At 42.8% G+C, this 25,601-nt stretch overlaps 1 protein-coding gene across 1 annotated transcript in view; it reads left to right on the top strand.

Annotated features, from left to right (window-relative positions):
* The window catches only part of USP10 (ubiquitin specific peptidase 10), a 285,739-nt gene that overhangs the window by 99,989 nt on the left and 160,149 nt on the right, over positions 1 to 25,601 (top strand). Inside the window, exons 7-8 of the mRNA XM_069216238.1 lie at positions 2,404 to 2,459; positions 21,223 to 21,326. Coding sequence (XP_069072339.1) covers positions 2,404 to 2,459; positions 21,223 to 21,326 — 160 coding nt within the window. The remainder of the gene's footprint in view (positions 1 to 2,403; positions 2,460 to 21,222; positions 21,327 to 25,601) is intronic.

Raw genomic sequence — 25,601 nt, 5'->3', positions numbered from 1 at the left:
CTGGTCCAAAGGCTTCTTGACTTCTGCTGCATCAACCTGCCAGTTTCCAGCATTCTGAATTTCATATTAGGAAGAACATGTTCGAGTTGGTCACATATCATTGTGCAGGCTACCGTGACTCTCAGACCCCTTCACTGAGCCGTACATTGTCCTTCATTTGTGCGTCCTTTGGCGGACCAAGTGGTAAACAATGGGCTATCAATCTACTGCTACATTGATGAGACACAAATTGTTCTATCATTTTCATCGTTAGATTCCAGTACTACCTCCAGTTTGACAAACTGTCTTAATGTGGCAGACTGGATGAGGCTTAAGCGCTTGAAGCTTAATGATAGAAATTCAGAAGTGCTGGTTCTGCGATGGGGTTCTCACTGTTAGCCTGAGGAATTTGGTAACTGCCCCCACCCCTAAGGAAGTGGTTGAAGGCCTGGGTTTTAGGCTGCATAGTAAATTATCTATGGAACAGCTAAATATTAAGGATGCACTGTCTGATTCTTTGGCCTGCTAAGATGCCTCAAAGATACTATGGCTCTTTATTTTGAATCTCAAAAAATGATCATGTAGACCCTGGTAATTTCCAGGCTGGGTTATGACACATAGGGCCAGATGTAGCAAAGGGTTTTACCCATTCTGTCCTTATGGGAAAATATGTTCGTACATATGGCCCATAGTTCTATGTAGGAGCTATGAACGCCCGTTTAAAATGTTTACAAACTGTTCAGAACTCGGCAGCACATCTGCTGTGCCTTATTCCTCGACGCGCCTTAGTTGCTTAATATATTAATCGCTTGCATTAGCTTCCAGTATCAAAAAGTATTAAATTTAGAACTTTGAGTTTTGCACCAAACTAGGGGGGGCATATATTCACTCTTTGATATGCCCTTATGTTTAAGTAGGAACTTCGATCTAGTGACCTGAATCCCACCTTCATTCCTAAAGTCGGACTATCTAGACAGGGTGGAAGGTCCTTTAGGCTTTTGGGAACCAAAACTATGGAACTCCCTATCCCTAAACCTTAGCCTCTGTAACTTTTTTGAAACATTCAGGAAGATGCATAACACTTAGCTTTTTAACCCTATGAGCTTTGGTGCTTCTCTTCCCCACCCGCTCTGGGGAAACATCGTTTGGGGGAGCCATGTGCTCTATAAATTATCACTTACGGTGGACTTCCAGAAATGGAGTAGTGTAAGTCCTCATTGGCAGGTGTATCGTCATGTATCATCGTACATATTTCCAAGCATTTTGAAATATGTGAATTTTGGTTCCTCAAACATGACATTACTTTCATTCAGCAGGTAAAAGTACAGCATCAGCTGTCCTGCCGAAACATCTACATATCTGTTCTAAAGTTTGTGGGACAGCAACATGGGCCATCCCTTCTTGTAAACATCACTCAAATGAATTCTCTAGGGGAAAAAAAATGATCGACTATGAGATGCTTCTCACAACCAAGGACTGCCTGGCTATAAAATCAAGTTCTCAACCAGTCGAGAAAGGGGGGAGCTGGTTACCTGGACGGTGATTAATATCCTTATTCCTGTTTTTCCCTTCCACACAATATCCACTTAACCATCTTAGGCCTGTGTAGGATACTGATGGGAATGGTTGATGATGCATTGGTGAGGTACTGGATGGGATTTTTCTGGATGCATTAAGGACTGCTTGCGCTAGGGACTTTGGAGATTTTCTTTTTAAGTTGACAGCATTCTTTTGAAATTGGATTTCCAGAACAAGTCTATAGCTTCAAACATTCTTAGCGAGATGGACTATGACTGAAGTCTCATGAAGATTAACCTTTTTGCTCAATAGGTAAACTTGCATGTAATCTGTGTTTGGACCTTGCTACATAAAGTTTTGAATTTGTTTTAGTTCAACCATGGGATGCAATATAAAGCAAGATAACACAAGGAAGAAGCTTGATAAGTTCATTAGAAAGAAGTCGCAGATTTTCAATAAAAATAAATAAAAAACATGTTGAAAGTTGGATTGGGCCAGCATCTGATATGTTTCGAATGCTTCAATATCATCGAACTGCACATAGTTGTGCAGCTGTAGATTAAAATGAAGTAAAACCCAAACACCCTGCCATCTAGCCCATTTGGTGTGCTGTGGTGCACGTTTGTGGGGGGGGAAGTGTGTGGCGATGTTTTTTTGGGTGGTTACTGGGTTCTTAAAACATTTCTTCATTAAGTGAGGTTTTCAATGTGCATGACATGGTTTCTCATCTGGAAGTTTTTAAAGATAGAATGTCACCCTGTTCACTGTTTGTGTGGTGTATCCATCACTCGCAAGCAAAACTCAAAATATTTTCTCGTTTTCCTGCTTCAGTGTCTATTAAGATGGTGAACATTTATAATTTGCACCTATGACTGTTTTCTTTCTTTCTTTTTTTTGCCACTGCAGTGTACGGCTAATGAACGAGTTCACAAACATGCCAATACCTCCTAAACCGAAGCAAGGTAAGTGAATAATGAGACCATACAGTACTGGTGTGTTTGGGAGAAAGGAGTTAAACATCATTTTGTGTATGAGTAAACAAACTCTCTATAGGAATTCTATGGTAAATTGGTTTGACCTCAATAACTGAGCCACTGAATATGCCATCTTCTAATTTTCTTTGATCCTGAGAACCTTCCTTTGTAAAATGGCTAAGCTGTGCACTGGGGTCTGGGGTTGGGCCCAGGGGCAAGCATCACCACGTTATTCCTCCAGAAACAACACAGTTCTATGTAGTGGTGGGACCATTGCTGGCCTTTACTGGTTTGGTTTTAGGCGAGTGGATGACAGAATTGGTCCCTTGGGCCAAGCCTATGTAGGGCAATACAAGAGTTAATGCCTGGGATAATGTCCGAGCGTCCATTCAACTTGATTTGACCCCTTCCTAGCCCACTAGGACTTTCCCTGATGGTGATACTATCCTAAGGGTGGAAGGGCCATGTACTCCAAGGTGCCTTGCAGTGTTCTTTTTCATAACACGTCGATGCACAAGCAACACTGTGCAGCATTTCAACCTACTAGGCCCCTCCAGAAACAATTCGCCCCTGTATGACCTACTGAGAGGATTTCTTTTAACCACATTTCTATAACCAGGCTCAGCACGTTGTCTGCATTCTGAAGCCTTCATTGGTTAGGAGTCCATGAACAGTTTTGAGGACCACCTAGCTGCTCCTGCTGAACTTGGGCTGTCAGTGAATGGCTCCCAAACATAAAGTGGGGTGTTCTTCTAAATAGGACTCTTATAGATGTACATAAATAATGGATAACTGTGTACCACTTTTTTTTTAACAAGGAAAAATATAGACTTCTGGAGGACTGTGTAAGGGAAACCTCATCCTTTAATGCAGAATTTCAAAAACTCAGTAAACCACATGATGCTGCCTCCATGTTCCAGCTTTGTTTCACGCTAAATGGCATCTCCGATCATTTTAGCTCCCTTTATTTTGAATTTAGTGCTACAGCAGTTTTGGGACATTCAGGGCCCTCACAGTTGGGGGAAGGGACCAAATGTGTGATCTTATTTTCCCCTCATTTGCCAACTGTTCAACATTGACATGGCAGCCACCACTGTATCAGTGACTCCTTGTGGACCATCCAATCCACCTGCAGAGCAGTTGCATCTATAGTAGGCAGGAAGTTAGCAGAATAAGAATGTTTTAAGAGATTCTATAAAGAAAATCTTTGATATAGAATTTATTGAGCACAGTGTAAGCTTTGTAGAAGGACTTGGAGCTGCACATTGTGCTTGACTGGAAGCCAGGGAAGCTTTCTTCTGGCTTCTGAGACAGGGCTGAATTCTCCTCACCCTGTAACATTATAGACTGGAAGGTTTTGCACTTATTGTAGGTTGGTGGTGGCAGTCTGTAGGAGACCCAAGTACAGTCGGTTCAAGCAGAGATGGCTTAGGCTTACAGTTCTTTTGAGGTGAAGGGAAATGTCTTTCCCCAACATCTTGAAGATATAGAAACATGATGAACTTAGAACTGTGACCTGTGCTTCTAGCCAAGATATTACCATTCAGTGTCACTAGTATTTAACTTGAGGCGAGAACTGATGTGGAACAAATGGAATCATGCCACCTGAACCTATTTCGCCCTACTAGAAGCAGCTCAGTTTTCTCAGTTCATTTTTTGAAAGTTCCCAGGGTTAAATTTTGGATGTTAACCAAACAGGCACTGACATTGTCAAGGGAGTAGAATGCCTTGTTATTCACCTGAACCAGAAAGTGTGCATTCTCTGTATATATTAAGAGAAGCCCTTCAATAATACCTACCAAAGGATAGGAAGGAGGCTTGAGGCACCTCAGAAGAAATGGAAGCTTGAGATAAGAATGGTGTTAGAATCCGTGCCTTTTACGACCAGCAGACAACAACAACGAGGACCGGTTGGCCACTGCACCTGTAATTGATTTCCCTTGGTTTATATCAAAATCACATGGCTAACTGTATCGAATGTGGTGGAATAGTTTAGTAAAATTAAACCTGCATCAGCTCCAGCCATCATTCGGAAGCAGGAGAGAAAACTTGGTCCGCCGCCTCTAATTACAGGAGTCAAAATATCCCAAACTTTCCAGCTAAGATTAAAGTTGCCTACTGCATGGGACTTAATGTGCCTCTGTACCCCTGACTGCACTCATCAGTGCAGTCATCCTTTTTAATGCTGTGATTTCCAGAGCTTTTGACTGAGGATTCATGAATTATGGGCTTCCAAGCTTAATTTTAGCCATATTGTATTGGCTTTGCTGTTACTCGTAACACCTTTGTCTTAAAGATGCATTCTACCAAATTGTGGCTCCATCCCTTATAATTACCTCCCTGGGCTGCAGTGACTGGTGCTTTTCAAAGCTTAAATTTGCTTATATGAGCAATTCAGGGGTCATGAGGTGGAATGGCTTACATTTTGGAAGGTCAAACAGCATTAGCCTCAGTGACACACAGGCTTACCCGCAAGCCCTTGGATGGGTCTTGGGATGTTGTCGGGCCTGATATTTTATGGTGACAGTTTTTGGGACTGTCCCCATTTACTTGATGATGGGGTTCTGAAATCTGTGCTTTGGTGCCCTGCATGGTGCCCTGGGCAGTGACAATTTTAACAGTGTGTCTGGTGCCCGATGTTGGCCATGATTGTGACAGAGATGTTCCATTTTTTCTGATCTGCACCGTTGTTTCACAATTGGTGCTTGCCTTTTCTTTTTTATAGCTGTTATTACAGTACTACATTTTCTTGCCTTTTAGTGGCGGTATGGGGGAAGAGGTATTGTTTAGTTTGATTATTTGCAGACTGCAGGAGAGGGCTGTGAAGATTTTATAAATGTTCGTGTATTCTGTTTCAGGGCTCGATATTGCTTCTCTGCCTCTTTGGCCGGTGTAGTCTAGGTTAAAGGGGTCAACAGTTAGCAGTATCAGTGGGAAGGGCCTAGCAGGGGCACATGAGAGAGAGGGATGATTGCATTTTGTAACAGTGGGCAGGCTGCTTGGCACGGAGTTCATTGTTTACATCACATGCTAAGGGGATTGGAAGATGCCATTTCAACTACACCCTTTAGGATAGCTCAAATGCTTCATGTTCTTGGTCTGTGCCTTTGACGAATGGGTAAGCAAATAAACATTGACTTGGAACGTGAGGTCTAAGCACCCACGTTAAACAAGAGAGTAATTTACCTCAGCCGACATTGCATTGAGGTTGCCATTCTTTAGGGCACTTGTCATCTTGATGCTAACAATTTTCGATTTGCTTTGTGATGGCTGCCTGCCAGGTCTTTCTCCTTGCTTATAGGGGTGTACTTACCTAAATAGAACAGGCCCATGCTATGTAAGTGGTTCTTAGGCTGCGGGCCTCTGCCTGGTCAGACCCTGTGCATAATTAGATTCTTCCGAAGTCTTTGATAATTTAGTACTTTTATGTTGTGCTCCTTCGGTCACAGATGTTGATTTGCTTAAGCCATTTAATTTGTTGTGCTGTACACTATCATGTTAGTTTGTAGTATCCTAGCAACAAATATTCATGTGTTGATTTGTTTAGATTGTGCTTAGGAGAAAGCATTAATACCTTTAGGCTTTCACATGGGTGTGCAATGGTGTTTTTGTGTTTCTCCTCCTTCCTACATTACGAGGTTTTTCTCTAGAAATAAAAGCTTTGATTGCAAAATAATACCGCTATATATCCCTTTCCATGAGTGGTCAGGATTTAGACAACATTCCAGACACAAGAGCAGAGTGGCACAGAGTAGAATCATTCAAGATCTCTAGGACTGTTACTCTTTTAGTAGTTTGTTCCTTTGAGAAATATCATATCCTTCTTTCAATAACAGGCCTGCAAACTAGGAAAAAAATGTGAAGTCCAGGTACAATTTTTTGTGGACTTACAATATTGGCAATATCTTTGGCTAATTAATTAGGCATATAGGGATTCTCAGAAATGCACCATATGTTTTGTTGCCATTTTTTATGATTATTACCCTCTCTGCTTACACTTAGCTTGCAATAAAATCTTTTAAAATAAGTGTGAATTTGTTATGTGAAAGGCTACCAAAACTCGCAGCAGTAGTAAGTAAATATGCCTGATAGTCTCCAGCATGGTCAACTGTCCAATATGCCCGATCTCCAGATAAATTGAGCTACATATGCTTAGGGTAACTGGATGAACGATGCATTGGTGTAATGGAGCCTAGAAATTCTCCAGTTTAATATCAATTATCTCTTCAAGGTATGGTAGCAAGGGCTAAGGAGTATTTGCAGGATACTACATACCCTCAAACAACATTGAATTGTATGGAAGAGGAGATTAGTATCTTGCATAGTAGTTCTTTTCCCTACGTTTCAGATGAGATTAAGTGCGTAAGCCTCATTTGGGAGTCCCCGAGATGCTTGTTGACATAAAATCCTCCCAGTCTGATGAAGGACTCTGCATTGATGTGTTTGAAGTTAAGTTTTTACTAGACAAGGCTGGCCTGGTTCTAAGATAAGATGGCGTGTCCTCAGTGAGCTAGGATGAGCCCTCTTTAGCTGCTGCTGGTGTCAGTAAACATGCAGGGGAGCTGTGTGGATGGTGGTGAAGTGTTTGAGCAGATCACTTGGATGGACTTGGCAATTGTGCTTGTATTCTTTCTAATTCATACTCAACGCAGTGAGTAAATTGGCGACACAATGCAGCACCAAACCCGTTCCCACTAGAGGTAAAGTGGCTTGTGTGTAATTTGTACAAGGCCAACGCTATGTCAAATAAATTACAGAACATCTTCAAAGATTCCCTTCCCCAAGGTTTACTGCCACTTTCTCTGTAAAGCTTGCATCACTGTTCTCCTAAAGCCTGGCAAACTTGTCAAATCATTTAGCTCCTGCTCTTGTTTGTCATTTCTTAATATTGATTCAGAAATCTGACTGTACTGATTGCATGGCACTGGGCTAGATTCCTTATTACAATTACCCTCCCTTATCAGGTGCCTTTTATATTAAAACCAATTTACCATGCACCTTATCCAAAACCTTATTGGCGTATTGAGTGGGCAGGATTAGGTGGGAAACCTATTGGTGGCCAAACACGACTCCCAAAGGTATTCAACTTTGTCTACTTGGTTTATTTATTGCAGGTTTTAGACAGCTTTGGTCCTGCGATTGTGTAGTGTTTAAAGCTCCTTTACACAACTGCAGTGGGCAGGGTTCCAGTCAACAGAGAGATTATATAATGGAACAAGGCAAGGTTGTCCTCTGTCCCCATAGTTATTTCTTATACCTATTGAGCCCTTTATATAACATGCCCGTTGATGGGCGGTAGTAATGGTTTTTGCTTCCAAATGGATAATTTAAACATTATTTGCAAACCTTCTATTGCCCTATAATAGTCAACAAACTGGAATAAATCTAGGATCTTTCCCTGGGCAGCTGCTTACCAGTTGATAGTGGCGGACCCTGTTTTGTAGGATCCATATGAAATACAATATCTTTGTATTCTAATATGTGACCTAGAGGGGACACAATTATGTTTGAGATAAATTTGAAAGGCCAACCCCTCTTCTATATTTTCAGCCTAAATCTAACAAAATGCAGGTAGTGCTAAAGTTTCTATATACTTATCTTGCTTTTAATCCCAATCCTTCTGTTTGTTTTGTGATATAAAAATTATTAACCTGTTTTCAATACAAAGTAGCCCTCATTAACATCCACTTCATGATAATTCAGTATTGGTTCTTAACAATAAGTAAGTAAACAATGAATACTAATAATAATTAACCTAACAATAAGTAAGTTACCTTACTCCAACGCTCATTACTAAATTTGAGTTACAGAGACCTTCGCGTTGCCTGACCTGTTAAATGCCGATTTCCATTTTAAGATTGGGACTTGCCTACTCCTTGACTCTGTTTGGTACATTGTAGATAGAGACAGGGCTATCAAGCAGATCGCCGAATGATTGTGCCTAGGTCAGTTTAGCTCTTTTGGCATCAGTCAGCAGGACTCAGTTTATTGATTTAATCCATCTACTTGCCTTACCAACCCGCCTATACTCCGTTCTACAAACCTGTATGTCTGTAAGGTTCCTGTAGGCTGTTGGTTTTGGCACACTGGTCCAGCCAGCCTTCTTCTAGTGCAGAATTAGTCCCGTAAAAAACGGACACCAGCCTTCTGGGGTGTGATACTGCACACATCACATCTGGCACAATGGCCGATCAGTGACACCTACGACGCAGCGGTACTGCTCAGTATTTTTCAGATCCAGTCTGGCACCGGGGGACTATTCTAAGGTAAAGAGTCTGCAGCTAGATAGTCTCTACCAGGTGAGACGTTACCAAAGGTAACTTTTTCTTTAATGCTTTTTAAATTTTTTTTTAGAAACAATGAAGTGAAACTATTTCCATAGGAGTTAAACCTCATACACACCTGTATCTATTACTTTAAAGCAGCCACAGAGCTTCAGATAACTGAAAAACAGCCCAGCGGTAGCTTAGCCTGCCATTTTGGCACATTCCTGTTAGATGAGTGTCTCTCTATGCAGGATCAGTTGAGTGTGGTATGTGGAAGATGTTTTGGACTCCTACACATGCTGAGGACAATGGATCCCTGGTAGTATGACGTAGGTTAGATTATGGCAATGCTTTGAATTTAGGAGTGGGCGAATATTTGTTCAGTCTTCTTCAACTCAACCAAAATGAGGCAGCCAGACTGATTTGTAACCGCTCCAGAAGAAGCTTTTCCGTCACTTGTCTTAACTTGCTTCACTGGCTTTGGTGCACAAGAGAGCCAAATATAAGCTACTACACTGGTTTCACAGGGCACTCCACGACAACAGGCCAGGAATTCTGCATGACAGTGTGGCTTTTTACAAACCAGTAGGAGTGCGTCCATCTATGAATCAAGCTCTGGTGAGCAGCAAACGAATCAAGAAAGCCAGAATGGGTGGCTGGTCCTGTAATCTAGTGGCACTCCACTAGAATGCTCTGCCTTTAGAAATTCATCTCATCGGAGATCTCACTTGCTGAAAACGATTGAAACCTCAATTCCCACTCTAGTGGTGGCTAGTATGTAGAAATCGGTATGTTTGGTTCAGCGCTGGGATATTCCTTAGGGGATTTTGGAGCCATCTATAAATACTTTAAATTAATACATTTCATTTTCATGCGGTCAGTAGCATCCCTGAACGACCTGTACATTTTCTCTAACTTTTCTGCAGAACATAGTTTTGTTTCCTTAAGTGCCTAATGCACACACATGCTTTATAATTCTTAATGTTCCTTTTTAAATGTTTCAGACCAGTTAGGCAGTTTTTCCCTTTAGCTTTTTTTTAATTGGCCTCTAGTGACCATGTTGCATTTCAGCAACATAGGTGATGTTATATTAATTCCCTTCTTGCTTTTCACCTTATGACTTAGCCTTACGTAAAAAAAAAACCTTTCAATTAAAACTGTGTCTAATAAAGTAAAAATCTTGGAAGCCATTGCATGGATTTTGCTTCATTTTCCTTAGAGCCCTGCTGGGTGTGTTTTCCCCAGTCTGAAATGGTCTAACTATGGCCTGCCTTTAATATTCAGAGGCCAATCACAGCGATTTCTGATGGATACAACTACCTGTGGATTCCTCACCTAATGAATGAATTCTCCCCATGCGTAGCCTTCAACGGAAACTTCTCTCTCTAGCTCTGCACGTCGGCGAGGACGTCACAAGCTCGACTCCACGCCGCTCCGTGTGACGTCATCGTGGCAATAAGAGGTCCTCGCCGCCATGCTGACGTCAGTTCCCTTTTTTCCGTGCCTTCGATAACTGTTACTTTTCTGTTACCTGTATCGTTAGCTCTTCGGAAGATATACTTTGTCTATTTCCAGGATGTCGGCTCCGAAAAAGTCAGGTTTCAGGCCCTGCAGGGAATGTGGAGGTCGCATGTCTGTGACTGATCCGCACAACGATTGTCTTTGGTGCCTCAGTTCCGACCACGATGTCCAAAAGTGCAGATCCTGCCAAAAGATGAATCCAAAGGCATTGAAGGAACGCGAGGCGAAGCTTTTCTTGGCAAGGTCCAAGAAGGAGAGGAAGCGGCACCATCGGTCCTCTTCTGGAAAATCATCCCATAAGAAGCAATGTCATCGTGACTCCAGACGTCGGTCCAGAAGTCGGTCGGCGTCGAGATCTCCATCGTCCCGGCGCCGCAAGTCTTGGGAAGTGAGTCCGAATGTGTCCCCTCAAACTGTGACGCCGCAGACGTCCCCGGCACTGTCAATCTTTGAAGTTATGGAGCCTCAAGGTCATCTGGCTTCGCTGGTGCATCCTGAGCCTGAAGAGTCTAGCTCGGCGCCGGCACCACAGGCTTAACCTTCGTTCCCGGGTACGGATCCTGCAGCATTCCTTAATGCCATGTTCCAGATTTTTCAAAATATGCCTCCAGGAGGTGGTGCGCTGGCTGGCCCCACTGGTCCCTTGGCTTTCAATCTCGTCGTTCCGGCTCCATATAAACCGGCGCCGTTTATGCCATTTTGTTCGGCTGGAGATTCAAGTCAGGCCCCTCTGCTGACAGTGCAACCCTTGACGTCGAGGGAGAGACCTTCGACGCCGGTGTCAGAGGTGATGGAGCCGAGAGGTCAGATGTCTGCATCGGATGCGGGTGCCTTCTCCATGGCGCCAATGGATCCATCTGCGGCGTCGGGTGGATCCGGAGAACCTGTCATGACACCTTCCCGGCGTCATTCACGGACGTCGCTCCGCTCCATGTCGACGCCGGGGCTAGAGGCCAAGTTGAGGTCACATCGAAAGGCCCTTAGATTATTAGAGGAGAGGGAATATCGGCAGCAGTTCCTCGAAGAAGGGGAAATCACTGATCCCCTGGGTGATTTCCCTGGGTTGGACACAGCAAGGGGTCTTGACACCTCTCCAGAGTATGACCTGGCCTTCCCGGGTGAATATACAGAGGAGGCGGCCTCTTACCATTCTGTTATTAGGAAGGCCGCAGCATTTCTGGATCTTCCTTTACCGACTGCGCAGGTGAAGACCAACCTTTTGACTGAGGTTTTGCATCCTGCTCCAGCCATGGCGGATCCTCTTCTACCATTTAAAGAAGCCCTGATGGATCTGATCGAGGAGGTTTGGAAGAAGCCTGTTACCTCTTCGGCTGTTAGTAGGTCGGTGCCAGGAGTTATAGATCTGCGCCTGGAGACCCAGAGTTTTTATCCAAACATCCTTCACCAGAGAGCTTGGTGGTGCAAGCATCCTGCTCTTCGAGGTCGGCCCCTGGTTCGTTTCCGGGAGTACCATCGGACCGGGAATCCAAGCGGATGGATCAATCGGCCAGGAAAGTGTTTTCTTCTTGCAGCATGGCTTTAAAATCTGCCAATGCAACATGTATTCTGGGCAGGTATATCCATGCCATAATGAATGCGACGAAGACTGTACTTCCGGACATGCCCCATGACTTGCGTAGTCTTCTTTCGGATGCTCAGGCGGCAGATACGCAGGTTATTCAGACAGGGTGGGATACCACGGACTCTATTGCAAGAGCCATGGGGACTTCCGTTGCCTCCAGACGGCATGCGTGGTTACGCACTTCCGGATTTTCGACGGACGTCCAGTCTATGTTGCTGGATCTGCCCTTTGATGGGGCAAAACTGTTTGGTTCAAAAGCTAGAGCACTTTAAAGAATGTAGGGCCACGGCTAGATCTTTGGGTCTGCAGGCTGCTGCTACCCCATTTCGATCTTTTAGACGACTGCGTGTTTTTGGAAGGGGTGCTTACTTTCGTGGAAGATCACAGCAGGCGGGGTAGAGTCCGCACAAGAGGTGCCACCCAGCAGCAGCACCCTTCCTCTTCCTCTGGAGGGTTATCTCAAGGAAAGCAGCCCTAGTCCTCTCACCGTTGTTTCTCATACCTCTCCGGTAGGAAGAGGCTTTCTCTTTCTCCCCATATGGGAGTCCATAACAACAGAGTCTTGGGTCATCAATTTGGTGAGAAAAGGTTACGCCCATCCCTTTCGGGAGATTCTTCCTCCCTTCCCTCCCCGTCCTTCCTTTTGTTCGGAAGATCATCTCCTGCTGTTACAAAAGAAGGTTCTCTCCCTACTATTGAAGGGTGCAGTGGAGTTGGTTCCAGAGCAAGAAAGGGGTCAGGGGTGTTATTCCAGGTACTTCCTGATCCCCAAAAAGGATGGTCGTCTGAGGCCTATTTTGGACCTGAGGATTTTGAATTGGTTCCTCAAGCAGGAGAAATTCAAAATGCTGACTATCACAGGTGCTTTTGGCATTGGACAAGGATTGGATGGTGTTGGTCGACTTGCAGGATGCTTATTTTCACATTCCTATTCTCAAGTCGCACAGGAGATATCTCCGGTTTGTGGTAGGATCGCAGCACTACCAGTTTGCGGTCCTTCCTTTTGGTCTTACTTCCGCGCCACGGGTCTTCACGAAGGTGATGGCGGTTGTTGCAGCACACCTCAGGAGGAAGGGAGTAGCAGTATTCCCTTACCTGGATGATTAGCTGATCAAAGCCGAGTCTCCGGGGCTTATGTTGCATCATCTGCAGCTGACAACCCAGTTGTTGTTTAGTCTGGGTTTTTCAATAAATGTACCCAAGTCTCACCTGGTACATTGACACGACGTTGAATCGTGCCTTTTCTCCGCCACAGCAGATACCGGACATTCAGGCGTTGATTCCAGTGTTTCAGGAAGGAGCGGTAGTTCCGGTCCTCAAGGTCCTTCGTTTGCTCGGTCTGTGCGCTTCTTGCATTCTGTTGGTCACTCATGCACGCTGGCATATGAGGGCTCTTCAGTGGTGCCTCCGCAAGCAGTAGTTTCAGCACAGAGGAGATTACGGGGCAATCAATAACGATCTCCAGAGACACTGCAGCGGATCTCCGATGGTGGGCTGTGGAAGGCAACCTTTCTCAAGGGAAGCCGTTCTCACAGCCAACTACGGTGACCACGGTGATAACGGATGCCTCCACTTTATGGTGGGGAGCTCATCTGGAGATCAAGGGTCGTTGGTCTCCAGTAGAGCAGAGGTTTCATATCAATCTGCTGGAACTGCGGGCGATTCGTTTGGCCCTCAAGGCCTTCCTCCCTTCCCTTCGCGGTCAGTCAGTTCAGATTCTGATGGACAGCACGGCCGTGATGTGGTATATCAACAAACAGGGGGGTGTAGGGTCGTACCTTCTTTGCAGAGAGGCTCTGCGACTCTGGTCCTGGGCTCGGGACCATCTGCTTTGTGTAGTGTCAAACCGTTTGGCCGGGGTCCAAAACGTACGTGCGGACAAACTCAGTCGCTTCTTCTCGGACGACCACGAGTGGCGCCTGCATCCGGATCTAGTTCTTTACATCTTTCGTATGTGGGGGTTTTCCCCATATAGACCTCTTTGCCACTCGAGAACGCGCATTGTCCGCCGTTCTGCAGCCTTCAGTATCCGATGCAAGGAGCATTGGAGGGCGCGTTTCAGATGTCCTGGTGCGACCAGTTGCTTTAAGCGTTTCCTCCCATACCCTTGATTCCTCGGGTTTTGAGGAAGATTCGCCAAGACCGGGCCCAAGTCATTCTGATAGCTCCGGATTGGCCACAAAGGGTGTGGTGTGCAGACCTTCTCCGACTCACTGTACCTGCCGCTCCGTCTCCCTCTCAGGGCAGACCTCCTGTCGCAGGGGCAGGTTCTACACCCCCACCTCCAGAGCCTGCACCTTCATGCCTGGAGATTGAACGGGGCAACCTGAGTTCCTTTTCTCTCCCACCGGAGGTGGTGGATGTTCTTTTATCGGCCATGCGACACTCCACCAAGTCGGTCTATGCAAGTAGGTGGGCTAATTTTGTTCGTTGGTGTGGAGAGAAGAAAATTGATCCCTTAAATGCCCATCTTTCTGATATTTTATTGTTTGCATTGTCATTGGCTCAGCGTGGTTGTGCTATGGCCACGGTTAAGGGCTATCTTTCGGCCCTTTCGCCTTTTTTTATATCTTCCAGATCAGCCCTCTCTATTCAAATCTCCTTTGGTTGTTCGATTTTTGAAGGGGCTTACTAATAAATTTCTTCCTAGGCCTTTTATTATGCCGCATTGGGACTTGAATTTGGTATTAACTTTTTTGATGGGTTCCCCCTTTGAGCCACTTCATTCCTGCCCATCAAGATACTTGTTTTTCAAGACTGTGTTTTTGGTGGCCATCACGTCTGCTAGACATGTTAGCGAACTGCAGGCTCTTTCTGCTCACCCGCCTTTCACCACTTTTTATAAGGACAAGGTGGTTTTGAGGACCAGGGCGGCTTTCCTCCCCAAGGTGGTGTCTCCATTTCACTTGGGACAATCAATAACTCTCTCGACGTTCTACCCTCCTCCGCATCCATCTAAGGAGGAGGAAAGACTCCATCGTCTGGACCCTAAGAAAGGGCTCTTAGTTTTTATGTCGACAGGACGAGGGAGTTCCGGTTGGATGAACAACTCTTAAACGGATACGTGGGGAAGAGGAAGGGGAAGGCAGTCCACAAGAGAACGCTCTCCAGGTGGGTCGTTCTTTGTATTAAAATATGTTACTCATTGGCAAAGAAGGATCCTCCTGAGGGGATCAGGGCTCATTCTACTAAGGCCAAGTCAACCTCATCGGCTCTGGCCAGGGGTGTTCTGATGGTGGACATCTGCAAGGCTGCGACTTGGTCTTTCCTCCACACCTTTGTGAAGCATTGTTTGGAGGTGATGAGGGATTGCCATTTTGCGCGGTCGGTGCTGCAGCATTTCCTGGTTTGACCAGACGGACACCCTCCTCCGAGGTGGTACTGCTTTGGGACTCTATTCATTAGGTGAGGAATCCACAGGTAGTTGTATCCATCAGAAGAGCAAGTTACTTACCTTCGGTAACGCTTTTTCTGGTGAATACATTAGCTACCTGTGGATTCCTCACGGTCCCTCCCGCCTCCCCGTTGTCTGTCTGGTCATACCAGGATCGCATTGGGTGTGCACTTCAGTGCTTTAGTTTCATAGTTTCTGCATAGGTATATATGTTTATAGTTCCAATTCAAGTTATTTTCAAGTCTGCAAACCATTCATGTTAGTATTGGCCCTTTTTTAAAGAATTGTGCAAAAGTTTCTAGATGAAGATTCTCTATAAAGTTTATTCTTGTTAATCTTAAAGGGTGTAGATTGTTGATGTTCTTTATATTTTTCAAAGGCACGTCAAAAATGACGTGAACTGATGTCAGCATGGCGGCGAGGACCTCTTATTGCCACTATGATGTCACACAGAGCCGCGTGGAGTCGGGCAATTGTGACGTCCTCGCCGACGTGCAGAGCTAGAGAGAGAGAAGTTTCCGTCGAATGCTACGCATGGGGAGAATTCATTCATTAGGTGAGGAATCCACAGGTAGCTAATGTATCCACCAGAAAAAGCGTTACCGAAGGTAAGTAACTTGCTCTTCTCCCCTTTTCCTTTATATCAAGGTTCAGTCCTCGACCTCCAGGGGTCAATCCATATCAAATAGGTCTTTATTGCTGATCATAATGTTGTAGGCTCCTCATCAAATAATGACCGAGTGAGGCTGTGTAGCCAAGGGTAAGTTATAATATCTGTGTGAGCACAGGTCTTCCAAAGGGCTTAGGACTTCAAAAGACACAGGGCACTGAGGGTATTGGTTTTGTGACCGGCCTTGTAACATTTAGACTGGCCATGGCATTGTGGGACCCCACCACATCTAAAGAATACATATTGTTTAATTTGTACTTCACTTAGTTAAAGCCATGACGTTAAGTCACTCCTGGAACTATCAGGACTATTACAGGACTTCTTTAGATGATTTCCCTTTATAATAGGACATTAAGTTTTAACTGATGTAGTAGAATCAAGCCATTTTTGGACTTGGAGTGATTGTTGCTCCTTGTCCCTCTGATGTGTCCCAGACCTCCAGAATTCAAGTTCCCCAGGAAGTCATCCGGCTCTACTATTGCAAGATGTCTGTCGAGTGCTGTCCAAATTACAGCTTCAAAGGAAGAAAATGCATAACCTTTTCAATCTTTTTTTTTTTTTTTTTTTTTTTTTTTTTTTTTTAGCTCTCCTAGTAAGGATCCTTACTGAGTAGACCATTGGGTTAGAGGAAGGCCCTACTAATTGGGGTAATTTAACGTCAAGGTTTTTCCAGGATTAACAGCCATAATCCTCAAATGTTACCTTTAAGCATTGACACTGAACTAAGCTGTTCTAAGCCTTGCTGATAAAACATTTAATCCTCAGCCCGAACCTTGTTGTAATGCATCCTTTTTCATAAGTGAAGTGCACCTTGAAACACATCACTACAATTGACCTTCAGAACCAAGCATTTGAACTGATTGGTTCAGTAGCTGCATACACCTCTAATATTCCCAACAGTAATAGGAATTCCTTAAGAAACATGTAATTCCCTCTCCCTGCTTTCCTTGTTTTTTAGACTGTTTTGAACTTTAATGGCTGAATAGTTAAACGCTCAGTGAGGTTGCCAGTTATGTTGGTGCATTCATGCAAAATACTCCTTACGGATACATGTGTGACTGGCTACTCTATTAGCCAAATGCGGAGAAAACATCTTTCTTTCATAATCAACTTTTCTCATCGTACTGACTTTTAAACTTCTTCACGTAAAATGTAGCCACTATTAGATCAATATTTGCAGTATTTTGATCCAACTCTATTTAGCTTATCTGTACCCAATCATATTTAGTTTAGTTGTATTGCATTTTGGACTATTTGAACTGAAACTGAAATTAATAGACCTCCAGATGGTCGACCCAAGGAGTTTTTCATGTTTTATATAAAGAATCCATCCAAATCGGTTTCCCCACACATCCCTGCCTCTTGAAAGCACATCACGTCCTCCTCCACCAACATGCTATCTGTACCAATAGCATATCTATAACTTTATTAATCTCCTCCAACCATGGGTGTCCCAACTAAATCTTAGTGTGTGCAGCAAAACGTTTTTCTAATCTAAATTGCTTAACTGTTCTTTCTGCTCAGTGACTTAAGCATTCACAGCAATTCCTTGTCCACCTGCCCTCTTTTTTCACTTCTTTCATTTTGAATACTTATTAGCAATCTTTCCTTGTCCACATTTAACTGTTTTCCTAGACTATTTTCCTTATCTTCTCTCCATGCTCCCCTGATTTGAAGTTAGTGCTGCATGATACTTCAGAAAATCTTTTGATCATTATTCTATTTAGCTATTTATGAATATTTCTATTCAATTAATATTGAAATAATTTTCTGCATTACTTAGCTCCTTTACTCAGAGTAAAAAAAGTTCTGTTACTTCTTGCCTTTTCATCTGTTAGAAAACCCATTTGTCATAGCTTCCGATGTAAGTAGACTTGGGGTGCTACAATTTTGGAAGATCTTCAAGAGCCATTCTCTGTAATGGTCTACATTTTTTGCTCTTTTCTTTCCTGTCCTGAGAACTTTTAAGCATAGTTTCACAAATTATTTTCTCTCCTTCGTGTGATGTTAGCTCTAACATTCCTCCACCTTTTTTTTTTTTTTTGAAAATGGGTTGATTTATCTTATTAATTTTTTCCCTTTAGTACAGATTTCTTTCTCTTGCTTGCTTTTGAGATCTTCGTTAAAGTCAGGATTTTGTGAAGCTCTTTCTTCACTTAGGTTGTTACCGTTATCCCTTGCTTTATGTTCCATTATGTTTACCTTTGCCAAATTCTTATTTTCCAATTGCTGTATGATTCTATGAGGGTTTCCTTTTGCTACTGCAGGGAGTAATTCCTTCATACTTATAATAGATGTTTACTTTTCCTTTGTTTACTTATCCTTTTTAAATCTTAATGCTGGCAGAACCCTTCCTTCCTTTGCCAGCATTCAGCCTAATTGTCAAACCTCTCTTGTAAAATATGGAATCAACCCTTTGTATATCAACGATTTGAGCTAAAACCTATACATATGTCTTTTGATGCATAGTATATCAGTTATTGAGCCCACACGTTGCTGATTTCTTCATGGCGCTGACACTACAGAAATCCGTAATAAATTGCTAAGTCTTAATGCTAGTTCACGGATCAAATTATGGTGAACAATCACATCTTTAGTGTCTTTAGATGAAGGTAGCTTGATTATAGAATGTGGAGCTGAGTAGCTTGGACTGTAGTTGCTAATCGTCCTACCCTTACTCTGCAGAAGGTCAATTTGTTTCTCAGAATTATGGGGATTATGACCTATAAGGTTTTGTGTAGAAAACAGAGAGCATTGAACTCAACCCTGTGCTCCACTAGAAATACTTGCAGTTCAGCCTGTACTGGGCGCATATGTTTGTCATTGATGATAAATCAGTTTATTTGGCAGCTGTGTTGTGGGATTGTTGAATATGATGTAACAATGGCCTTAGGCAAGTCCACATGGAGACTTTTACAGCTGAAATCAATCTTATTCACTGCAATTAATTCAGGAAGAAAAAGGTCAGATCCAAGATTTTCAGTTGAGCAACATGGCTTCACGACTGCCCAAGTTATTTTCGAGAAGACTATCAGGTGGTACTGGTTCTTGGGGCGTAAGAGGCAGGTTAATGCTTGCTCAAAACCCTAGTTTTATGTTATCTAGCAGTTGTCTTCAACGATTTTACATGAATTCGGTCAGCTTGTTTGAACATTTTCTTGTATAGGGAGTCAATTTCCTAAAAACCACAAATGTAGTAAACAAGATTTTATAAGGACTTGCGCAACCTGCCGTAACAGAACTGACTGTTAAGCTTAAACTTCCAAAAGCAGTGGACAACTTGTTCCTTACGCATTGTGGAATGACTACAGAACTCCTCTCCAGGGGTTTGTATGAGATTGCCTGCAAAGTATTTTGGTCAACAGTGTTCTTTTGACTTTGTCAATATCACATTGAAGATGCATACCTTCTCTAATGTGTTCATCCATTTAAACTCATTTTCCCATAGTTTGCATTACAACACAATCTATATTCTCCCAATCTGAGGGGCATATGGCTGATGCATACCTCACATGGTTTAAGATTACGGGAGAGGTCAAGAATTGGTCCCTCACCGAAGGCAAGCCAAGGTTCCAGGCTCAATGAGGCAACGTTAAACCAATCTGCTGCATTAACAGCTTTGCACTTTTCCAACTCCAGAAAATCTGAATCCATGAAGCGTGGAAATACTGTGACAGAAGTGGCTCAGATTTATGATGCAGAAACTAGGGCTGGTGCTTGTACCTGGCAAGAACCATGTTTGGAAGCAATTGAGTCTAAAAAAAAAAAAAAACACAGGTCCTAGTGAAGGAGGCTATTTTTGTTTGGAGGAACTGGTTTAATAGACAGCATTAGTAAAGGATTCTGTATGTCAAAGTTCATTAAATATATCTGACCCCAAATGTCTTTTGAACAAACTTGTATGTGTGATGTAATGTCTTATCATTATAGTATGTTTTGAAAGATCTAAGTCAGGCTTATCTCACAAACCATTTGTGGGGTCTCCCTGTTACTGTTGATGCTCTGTAATCTTGTTTTTTAATATGGCATGTCATACTTATATTGTTTTTACTGATCTCCGACGGATGGAATGCTGATTTATTTACTATGGTTCATACTCGTGGACTGCAGATGACTGAATTTGCAGTGACAAGCATGCCACTAACTGATTCATCCTGCCAGCTTCTATAATGATGCACTCCTTTATTCATCTATTGCAAATATAATATAGCTGGACCCAGGCACTTAGGCATTTTCCAATAAAAACAAGACTCAGTACACAATGATAAAAGTAGAGCAAAAGGAGAGGGGTATGGGATACCATTTCGTGTTCTTTATGTGTAGTTTGAAGAATTTATTTTTTACAAGGCCTATGATGGTGCACATCTAAGTAAGTAACTTTTTCTTCAAAGTTGATAATCTTCATTTAGATACTTAAGGTGACTTCAGACAACTCTTTCCAAGTGTGCCTCAACTCCCAAATGTCTGTGGTCCATCAGAATCAAATCTGCTTATCTCTGCTGTTTCAGTTCTCAAATGTTGTCTCTCTTCTACCCTAAGATTATATAAGCCCTTATTGGCAGCAGCACCTCATGATTCATTCCTCCAGCATGAACCTCTCTGTATTAATTTAGTTTGTCCTTTGTTTTTTGTCACAGAATAGATTTAACCTCCAAATCTCTGAGCTTAGTCTCCCCTTCATGATGTACTCTTGGATTTTCTTTGCTTTTGGTTTTCTTTGTGTGCTTTGTTAGATCCAGACCTTCCGGCCTAAGGAAACGTAGGTCTATTCTCAAATTGCATGCAGCCTGTATTGATGAGCAAAATCTTTTATTGCCTTAACATTCACAAAATTATTCTGGCATTTCCTGAAATAGAGGACGGTGCGATATGATCTGATCCTTTTCAAATAGTGGCTATTTGGCACTTCTGTTGAGGGAGTTATGATGAATGTGGTGATGAAGGCCTTAAGAATGCTGTCAGGTGAGCCTGTTGTAGATTGTCTTCCCCAAATCCCAACTACTAGGACCTGAATGCTTTCAGTAATCCACTTAGAATGCATCTGATGCTTAGGTTCATAGGAAATATACAGCTAGTGATCTCTAATATTTTCAGAAACAAAAGGTATTTCCTGGTTGGTGATTTCTACGTAATTTAGAAAGATAATTTTGCATTTATTTTGGCAATGGATATCTTCTGTTAAAGAGGAAAAAGAAGTGATTGGAGTCTTTGTAACTGTAGGTATGTCTTCTTCCTTCGCAGTAAGTGGCTGATGGGTGAGTTCATTCATATTTATGAAAGTAATTTCTCTCAGATTCTAATCTGTATTTTCCTTTAAGTTCCAGGTGACAAGGTTGTGAAAGACATCCGCCCGGGTGTGGCTTTTGAACCCACTTACATGTACAAACTACTGACGGTTATCAACTCAAGTCTCTCAGAGAAGGTAACTCCAATGGGCAACTAAAGTTTGTGTTTTTCAGAACATATCCTTTGGTGGTTATATTTTACAGCATAATACCATCACATAGCACGTCAAAAACGTTAAACTGTATTCATTTATTTTTACAAACTTTGTTTCTGAATTATTTAGTAGGTTATGTGTTTTGTAACAGTTATTTTAAAAGTGCATCGTTGAACCATGTGATTATGTGATAGCACCTAGTAACATAATGGCAGGCAGTGTAACTGATTATTGGAATTTTGAAGCCAATGGGTCTCAAGCAGTCAACTTACTGCTTGTGTAACTGTAAACAAGCCCAGGTGCTTTTGACTAAAGGTCAGGCAGTCTTATGAATTTGTGGAGCATTTCCTCTGGATAAACATTGTTACATCTAACTAAATTTCCTTACTTCAGCGTATATAGTGACCTTACAAGTTCACTGGTGTGTTTAACAGTAAACCAACATTATCAGTATTAATTTCATCCTTAGTCCTTAATGTAACTCCAGGTTTCAGGATTCTTGGTAACTGCAGATCCACACTCTTCTCTGGTATGTACCTGCAATATCAGGATGATTGACTAAGACCTCCTTTCATGGCTTTTGACCATGGCAGCTTCGTTTTAGTCCTAAATCTGGACTAAAATTTTGAGAAGTAGCCAAAATCTACGCTGCAGCCTTCACTGAACCTAAAGTTAACCAGTCATCGAGAAGACAAATGGTCTGCATGCTCATCCTTCTTCTCAGACGCTCTGGGCCCTGCAGGACATCAGGTACCTCTTCAATAGCAAATCAGATGGCTTTACCTTTAGTGCTCTTAGTCTGATTATTTCCCGTGCTTGATTGTTCCTGCTTTGAAACTTTCAAGATAGAGGCGGTTATAAATGTGTCCCATTTGTCACCAAGAGACAGACTCTCAATCCACAGGCATGTGACTCACCTCCAATTCTTTGGGTTCTAGGTTTGTGGGCTCTTGATCCAAACCTCATGAAAGTGGATTTCCAGTTGACCATCAGACCGGCATCTGTGCACTTGCTGGATCTTGGATGAGTTGAGAATAGGTGGGACCTTCTCATTGGCAGCCTGTCTATTCTTTTTGAGTTAGTTGTTACTAACATCATGTTGAACTTTGCCTTTTCTGCAGGGTCATTCCCAAACTTTTGCCTTCGTCCTCCTGTTTTCTGGACACATTTTTGTTGACTTTTAGGATTATGTGCACTTCACCCCTGCTAACCAGTGCTAAAGTGCTCTCTCCCTAAAACTTGGTGGCATTGGCCAATACCTAATTGGCATATTTAATTTACTTGGAAGTCCTGAGTGTAGTGGCACTACCTGTACCCAGGGCCTGTAAAGTAAATACTACAAGGAAGCTGCAGCACTGATTATGCCCCTTAAGAAGCCCTTTAGACATTTTCAGGCCTACCATATGGCAGCCTGTGTGCAGTGTTTTAAACTACCCTGTTGACCGGGAAAAATAAACCTTTTGCCAGGCCCAAACCTTTCTTTTGATAGATATGTGAAAGCTAGAGTAGTCCCTGGACAGCCCAGAGAACAAGGTGCAGTGTATTTTTAAAGTGGGACATGTAATTTTTAGTTTTATACGTCCTGGTGGTGAAACTCTTGATATTTGTTTTTATTTTTTACTACTACTGCAAGACCTACCTCTCCAATAGGATATCATTGAAGTTACCTTATTACGTTTAATAAGCTGTAGTTTCCAAATGGAAATAGGTAACTGGTTCCTGTTTAGTATCTTTGGAAGTGTAATGAAAAATCCTTATTTACAATGAAGTTGGATTTTAAATTACAATTTTGAAAATGCCACTATTAGAAACTTGGTATTTTCCTGCCTTAGCCATTTAGTGCCTGCAGCCTGTCTCTAGGTCACATGACTGGGTACAGTTGAGCTTTGTCTCTTCTTCCTAGACAGCCACACACGATGAAGAGCTTCAATGCTCCTTGATGGGCTATCACTGGCGGGATGGGAGGGCGGAGCTAGGCACAGCCCTACTTAAACTTGAATATGATGTGCCCTGCCTCCACACAAAAATATGAATACCAGTCTGGGGCCATGGCATGGAGGGCCTGGGGACTTCAAAGGAAAACCTTTAGAAGCATCTCCCAACTTCCAGAGGAAGGGCACCAGGTATAAATATTGGACCTCAGATACCACCTATTCAGTAAACTTCTGGACCTGTGGATACTCTGCTAGGAAGGAGGACGTCTATGCTGCTAAAAGGACTGCCACTGGAGTACTGCTACCCTACTATGTTGTCCTGCTGCCTGCTTGCCTGGGTGAGAAGTACTGGACCGGCATCTCTTTAACCCAGAACATCAGATTTACTCCAGGGGCTACTTGGCAGGCCGCCTGCTATGAAGACCCACTGACACAACAGTCTTCCAACAACTTTGCACCTGCACTGCCATCTGTAAGTTTACCCCATCAAGTGGTGCAATCCCATTTCTGGACCCTTGGAATTGGTCTTAAGATGCTCTGGTAGCCTCTGTGGATCCAGTGGATCGGATGCTTCTACGGTGCTGAGAGCCCAAACAGACCCTACACGTGGCCCCTGATGCATTGATTGGACCTGTCACAAAGACCTGCACCACATCCCATTGGAACTGACACTGCATGATGCATCCTCTATGCAGGAACTCGCATCCTTTGTCACAGCAAGCTTGACTATGATGCCAAACTCTGCATAGCAGCTCCTCTGGACCAACACATTGACCCAAATGTGCGCCGCATCCTCAACCCCCAACTTTGCATCGCAAGCCTTGTTGATGGGATGTGCAGCAACACAGGCCCTCGCATCGCAGCCTTGCCCCACTTTGTAATGGACTCAACACGTTGTCTGTGCCATGGCTCTTCGCGGATTCTCACAACACTCCCAAACCATGATTTAAGGTTCTTTGTTCAGCAGGTCTAACTGGATACCTGTAGCTGGCCCACGTTCCGTCAGTCTGCCTGAACTTGTAACTTTGGCCCATTGCTATTTTAACTAAAACCTTTTAAAATTGCACATCTCCAGTTCTACTGAATGGACTTCTGTTGTTTTGGTCTTGTTTTATTTATTAAAGAAAGTTCCATTTGATAAGGTACCATTTTTGCATGGTGTTTTTACTGTTTGGAGTATTGCACAAATACTTCACACATTGTCTCTAAGCCTGACTGCTTCTTACCAAGCTACCAGTGGGTTGAACACAGGTTAATTTAGGGTTGGCTTATGCCTCACACTTACAAGAATGTGGTTGCTGCTTGGTTAGGGTTCATACCCCAGTTAACCAACAGCCAATTTCTTAAATATCTTTTACATTTGTGTGACAACATCATGGAGGCTCTAAGGTGGCTTATGAATTGAATATACAATTTCAGACACTGGAAACAGGTGTGTATCAATTTCTTCTTCTCTCGAGGGGATCCTCAATGGTTTATATAATTTGGAAAGAATGAATAATTCTTCCTATCTGAAAACTGTGAAGAATAGAAGCAAGAGAAAATATGAAATTAGTCTGAATAACAGGTATTCTGTGAAGGTGTGAGGCTGTTTGAAGGTTCGAAGTGTTAGTGTTCTAGGTAAGATTGATTGCTTATCTAACATCAATCCATTCTGCTTTTTCATAAACTACAGCAAATGAAAAACATTTTCAAAGCAATTTAGGTGAATATCATCTTTTAACATATGTTGAAGAACCTTTGTTGTGGTGCATTGCGCTACTCTCCCAGGTTTCTTGTATGTAATATGTTGTAACATAGACAAGACCAGAGAAACGTATGGCTATACAGATGGTATCACCGTCTAATACAACTCACCAGTTGAGTGTGGATTATTACTATTTTATTTTAACATTTGTGGAAGACAGTCGAGTCCTGCCTTCAAGAATATTTATTTCTCTTTAAAGCTTGAAAAATCGCTAAGTGGCCAGACTGAACTTAAATCCACAAGCACCCACCTTGCAAAAAAAGCATTATACCTCAGCAGGTCTACTTGATGGTTCTGAAGCCTGGGAAGTTATTACTGACATTTAACCATGCTGTAAGCATGAAAGTCCGGAGCACTCTGTTGAATCATGTTTTGACCTGTATGCCAAAGATGTGAAGAAGACAAAGGTGGAATTAACATATTGCTTCGTTATGATCTGCCTTTAGGATAAAGATAAAATGTCCTTGACCACTAAAGGACACTTTGAAACTTAAGATTACCCCTTGCAATATGTCATGCTTGATGTCAGATAGAAGATGCACAAACATTACAGTTTCTGTGTTAGGTTAAGTCGTA

The sequence above is a fragment of the Pleurodeles waltl genome, chromosome 12 (assembly GCF_031143425.1).
Source record: "Pleurodeles waltl isolate 20211129_DDA chromosome 12, aPleWal1.hap1.20221129, whole genome shotgun sequence".
NCBI lineage: Eukaryota > Metazoa > Chordata > Amphibia > Caudata > Salamandridae > Pleurodeles > Pleurodeles waltl.
The sequence above is the reverse complement of the archived record's forward strand: the minus strand, read 5'-3'. Positions and strand labels throughout refer to the sequence as shown.